The following is a 5563-nucleotide window of genomic DNA, read 5'->3' on the forward strand; positions in this document are numbered from 1 at the left end:
TGTGTGTATATATATATATATATATATATATATATATATATATATATATATATAACTATTTATTTCTTGTACTACTATTCCTACTTCACGATTTTTAACTTATCACAGTGCTTCAGGGTACGGATCCCCCGTGATAAATGAGGGACTACTGTAATTTAATTTACCATCTCAAGGGATGTTGTCACTCAGAATATTCGCTGGGATCAGTCTCAGTTACTACTACACAAATTTTATCTCATTATCTGTAAAACTGACTGAGTTAGAGACATTTTGTGCTCACGGTCAAATAACTGTGGCAGCCATCTTGAATTGGTTTGCCTCCAAAGGTCAACAGGTTGTCAATGGTTATCCAGTGAGTTTTATTAAATTCTTACCATTGGAGCATGAAATACTTCCAAAAACAAGATTGCCTGTCTCTCAGATGATATCATTTAAGATCTGCAACCACTATCTTGAGCCAACCCCCCTGTCAGAACCTGCAAGCCTGCTGCTTCCCCCAAAGATGGACTTCTAATGAGCCCACCGATGAGCTTTCAGGGAGCCCTACCACACACCACCTGCATAACTCTGCCATCATTCCAGTCCAAAGCAGAAAGACAGAGTGACATAAAAACCTTGTTGTTCTGAAAACAGGAATATAAACACACTGGTACATAGTTCTGAAGACGATCCTGGACCTTGGCAGTTAGCTTTAGATTGTCTGTGGTAAGCACTCCAATACTCAAACTCTTACTTTGTCTGATCTTCATAATGTTCTTTATCAATTCAGTTGAGATCTTCTCAGACAATTCTAAAGTAAAATCTTCTAAATTTATTTCAAATTGTGTCAATATTCGCACTAAATGGCCGCCGACCCCCAGGACCGTCATATTTGACACGATCATGTAAGTTTAAAAACCATTATATTTGTTGTGAAAGCCTGCAATTAAAACCCATCATTTGTTCTCCAGCCATGTTTTAATTATTCTTGTCCAGTTGTCAATAAAAACACAACGAGCACCTTGAAATAAAAATGTTGCAACCAAGTTTTGAAATGTGTTTTTCTGTGAAGACTTTGGCTTGCACAGTCCTAAGGAATGGACTGAGAAGTTGGGGACATGGATGTTTTTTCATTTCAGAAGGAAGGTGGACTCACTGGACTGTGGTATCATGGAAGTGTAAACCTTGGGGTCGATGGTTCCCATTGGTGGGGGCAGCAGTGGGTTGGTAAAGCTTCGGAGCGGGTGGGTGGGCCTAACGCAGGCCGTTGGGATGCACCGACCGTTTCCTGCTTGGGCCTCCTCAGAGGCGACTGCGGTGGCAGGGGCCCCTGGCACCGGGCCAACGGGGGCTATGAGCACCCCGGTTGGAACAGAGGATCCGGGCAGCTGGGGAGCAGTCTGCTGGGAAGTGGGTTGCTGCTGGAGGAGAGGGCTGGTGGAGGCGTCTGAGGGCATCACTGAGGGAGGAAGACACATAAACATCAAATTAGTCTGAAACTAAGTGGCTTTTAACACCTTGATTCCTGTTGAGTTACAGTTAAAGTACATACAGCCCATGAATATTGCTGGGAAGTTTGAATAAAATCCATTCACGAGTTTTACATTTAGACAGGCAGTTACATGATTCTTACATGGCTTTACATGGCTTACAAAGAGGGATGAAAATAAAAGAACTGTCATCTTTTGTAAAACAAGTGCTGCAGTCAAATTTTCAACAACCAGTGACGAGCCATGACCATAAGAGTCCTTCAGTTAGGAAATAATGTTATAGCAACTTGATAAATGCTAACGGCAAAGATGCTATGAAGTCGTGGACCAAATATAATGAAGCCAAAACACAACTGTAATATTGAGAATTATGAATGTAAACCTAAATTTGATATTCAAACATCATTTTTTAGAGCAACTACAATTTCTGTGTGGGTTTTTTAATTTACAGGTTGCATCTGAATGCATCGCAAATTTTATGTGGTTAACAAAAAACTTTACAGGGACTTCCTGAAGGCTTAGAGCCCCATGCTTTGGTCCCACCCACTCTACATCAGCATTCTAAATAAAGTCTAAATAAAGGTTGAATGAAATCTGATCGGTTATTGTTCCTGTCAGTTAAAAAACAAACTCGTCTTGCAGAGACTATGACATAGCTCAGCCTTCTCTGCTGACTCTGAAGTCCTGACCAGGGCTTAATTTGTAAACTGATCAATGCATGAACTCAAATGGTAGTGGTGGTGCTGTGTATGTGTGTGTGTGGGAGGGAGCTTGTAGGTCCTCCTCCCCCATAATTTTTTGAATAAAATAGATGATATGGTGTAACCTATTTTAATGGGTTGTCAAACATTCAATTAAATTCAATTCAGTTTATTTATATTGCGCCAAGTCACAACAGAAGTCATCTCAGGGCACTGAACAGCAACATTCATATATAAAAATATTAACAGAAACATTCATATATAAAAATAATAATTTAACATTATTTATTTGAGGAGCAGACTGCTTTGAGTTTAACTCCATCACAGAACTCTCATCTTGAACAAGCATGAAGGCGACAGTGGAAAGGAAAAACTCCATCATGAGAAAGAAACCTTTAACAGAACCAGGCTCAGGACAAGCGGCCATCTGCTTCAACCAGCTGGGTTTGGTAGGAGCAGATACACAATGGCAGGTCAAGAATCACATGTTAAAATAGAAATAGTATCAAATGAAAACTATTCAATTTTAGTTCAGAAAAGTTCAAGACCAAAACAACTGGACTTTATTCGTAACAGAAGACATTTCGCTTCTCATATGAGAAGCTTTCTCAATTCAAAGAACAGGGAGTGCGGGGTTCGAGTAATAAAGCTGAGGTAAGATATATACATACATGCATATGCAGATTGACCTATCACACCTCACAGTAGGGGTTGTTAAGGTTTCTGAAGTTTACAGAAAACCAACGCACACAGATCACTATCTTCTGTTTGACTCTCACCATCCACTGGAACACAAACTCTCTGTCATCAGAACTTTACAGCATCGGGCTGAACACGTCCCCACAAAGACAGAAGGGGAGGAAAAGGAACAGAAACGCATCAAAGAAGCTCTCCAAACGTGGATATCCTAAATGGGAGTTTGTCAAGTCAGCGAGAAAATCTACAAAACACACCACTAAACAGAAAAAGGAGAACAACAGACAGAAAAACATTGTCATCCCTTATGTTACTGGAGTATCAGAGAATTTCAGAAGGATTTTTAACAAACACAACATCCCAGTACATTTCAAGCCTGCTGCTGCAAGGAGGAGCTGGTGACATTGCACGTTCGTGGTGAAACTTGCTCAGGATGGGAGACTGCAATGAAGCCAAGATTCAACTTGTCTGCTGGCCTCCTTAGACAAAGAACTTTACTAATTGGCTTTTATGTATATGAATGTGTCTGTAAAGTGCCCTGAGAATACTTGTTGTGATTTGGCGCTATATAAATAAACTGAATTTAATTGAATTGAATTGAGACGTATTGTGTCACTTTCTGCTTGTCTGTTGGTAGCTCGAGTGAATTCTTTGCTCGAGTCATCTCTTGTTTTCCGGATTTATTTGTCTTTTGCACAGTTTTTCATTCTAGTTCACAAACACACTTAGTACAGTTGTTTTTCTACTGTTGGATAGTGCTTAAAACACCTTTTATCCTTTAACACTTCTCGGCTTTAATGGTGTATTGGGATCTGCTAGCTCTTGCTAGCATTAGCTTAGCATGACTGCTTCTTCTATCCCGGATTCCTCTGTTTTCACTTGCTCCTTGTGTCAGATGTTTAGTTATTCCTCTGCCTCCTTTAGCAGTAATGATGCATGTAGCAAATGTAGTTTTATGGTAGCTTTGGAAGAGAGGCTGTATGACCAGGAAGCTCGGCTCCGCGCTGTAGAAAAACCAGTAGCTAGCCAGGTCCCCAGTGTTAAGGCTAAGCCCCCAGTTCACCACCGACCCGTTCACATTTCTAGTCGATTTTCCTCGCTGAGTGATAAATCCGCTGAGAAGCAGACCCTGGTTATTGGCAGATCCATAGTCCGAAATGTGGCTTTAGGGACTCCAGCGGCCATAGTTAAATGCATTCTGGGGGCCAGAGCGGGCAACATTGAATCTTATCTGAAACTGCTGACTAAGACTAAGGCTAAATACAGTAATACTGTTATTCAAGTCGGCGGTAATGACACCCGGTTACGCCAATCAGAGGCCATTAAAATTAATGTTGCTTCAGTTTGTAACTTCGCTAAAACCATGTCGGACTCTGTAGTTTTCTCCGGCCCCCTCCCCAACCTGACCAGCGATGACATGTTTAGCCGTATGTCATCGTTCAACCGCTGGGTGTCCAGGTGGTGTTCTGACAACGACGTGGGCTACATAGATACCTGGAGTTCTTTCTGGGGAAAACCTGGTCTGATGCGGAGAGATGGCATCCATCCCACTTTGGATGGAGCCGCTCTTCTTTCTAGAAATATGGCTGATTTTGTTTATCCCCCAAATTATTGACAACCCAGGGTCCAGTCCAGGAAGCAGAGTTGTAGTCCTCCACCCCTCTCTGCTGCTTCTCCTCTGTTACCCACCCACACCCACATTGAAACAGTGTCAACTCGCCCACGGCTCAAATTAAATAAACCAAAAATCAGCTCTAAAAATATAAACCATAAAAATCTGATTAAAATAAACAGTTACTTTACCAGAGCAAAATCATAAAATCATTAAATGTGGATTATTGAACATCAGATCTGTTTCCTCTAAATCCCTGTTAGTTAATGAACTGATAACTGATCATCATATTGATTTATTGTGTCTGACAGAAACTTGGCTACAACAGGAGGATTTTGTTGGTATAAATGAATCCACTCCTGTTAATTATTTAAAATTTCATGTTCCTAGAACAACTGGCCGAGGTGGAGGAGTAGCTTCTATTTTTCAGTCAGGATTATTGATTAATGCCAAACCAATTATTAGTTATGATTCTTTTGAATCACTGTCCCTCAGTCTTTCTCATCCAAAATGGAAATCAGAAAAGCCACTTTTATTAATCGTTATATATAGTCATATATGTATATCGGACATATTGACAGTCTTGTCAACAAGGAAGAGGGCCGGCAATGGAGGAGGGGTGTACCAAAGAGACCATCTAATCACAAGCAGAACTGGCTTGTTCCACTTTGGATTAAGCTGTTGGAGGAAGAATCAGTTTTGTTGTGTGTTTCCTTGACTGATGAAGCCTTCCAGATCGAAGGCGAAACGTTTCAGCACAAAAAGAAACTGTCCAGATGACCTGACTGAAAAATGTTGGATTTTATACCTGGATTATTGAGCATGGACTTTGTTGTTTTCAACCAGTTTGACAAGACTGTCAACAAGGAAGATGGCCGACATGGAGGAGGGGCGCACCAAAGAACCAGTCGGTTGGGCGTACCAACCAACCAGTAAGAGCACTCCGGTCTACCAACCAGTTCCTCTTAGATGTCCCCAGATCCAAACTGAAATCCAGAGGTGATCGGGCGTTTGCGGTTGCTGCTCCAAAACTGTGGAACAGTTTACCTGAGAATTTAAAGAGCGCTCAGACTGTTGAGACTTTT

The 5563-nt window shown here is 41.2% G+C and overlaps 1 protein-coding gene across 1 annotated transcript in view; it reads right to left on the minus strand.

Moving 5' to 3' along the window:
* The window catches only part of dcc (DCC netrin 1 receptor), a 506882-nt gene that overhangs the window by 63210 nt on the left and 438109 nt on the right, over positions 1-5563 (minus strand). Inside the window, exon 23 of the mRNA XM_037692532.1 lies at positions 1136-1438. Coding sequence (XP_037548460.1) covers positions 1136-1438 — 303 coding nt within the window. The remainder of the gene's footprint in view (positions 1-1135; positions 1439-5563) is intronic.

Source organism: Nematolebias whitei, chromosome 18, assembly GCF_014905685.2.
Source record: "Nematolebias whitei isolate Nwh7 chromosome 18, NemWhi1, whole genome shotgun sequence".
Lineage (NCBI taxonomy): Eukaryota > Metazoa > Chordata > Actinopteri > Cyprinodontiformes > Rivulidae > Nematolebias > Nematolebias whitei.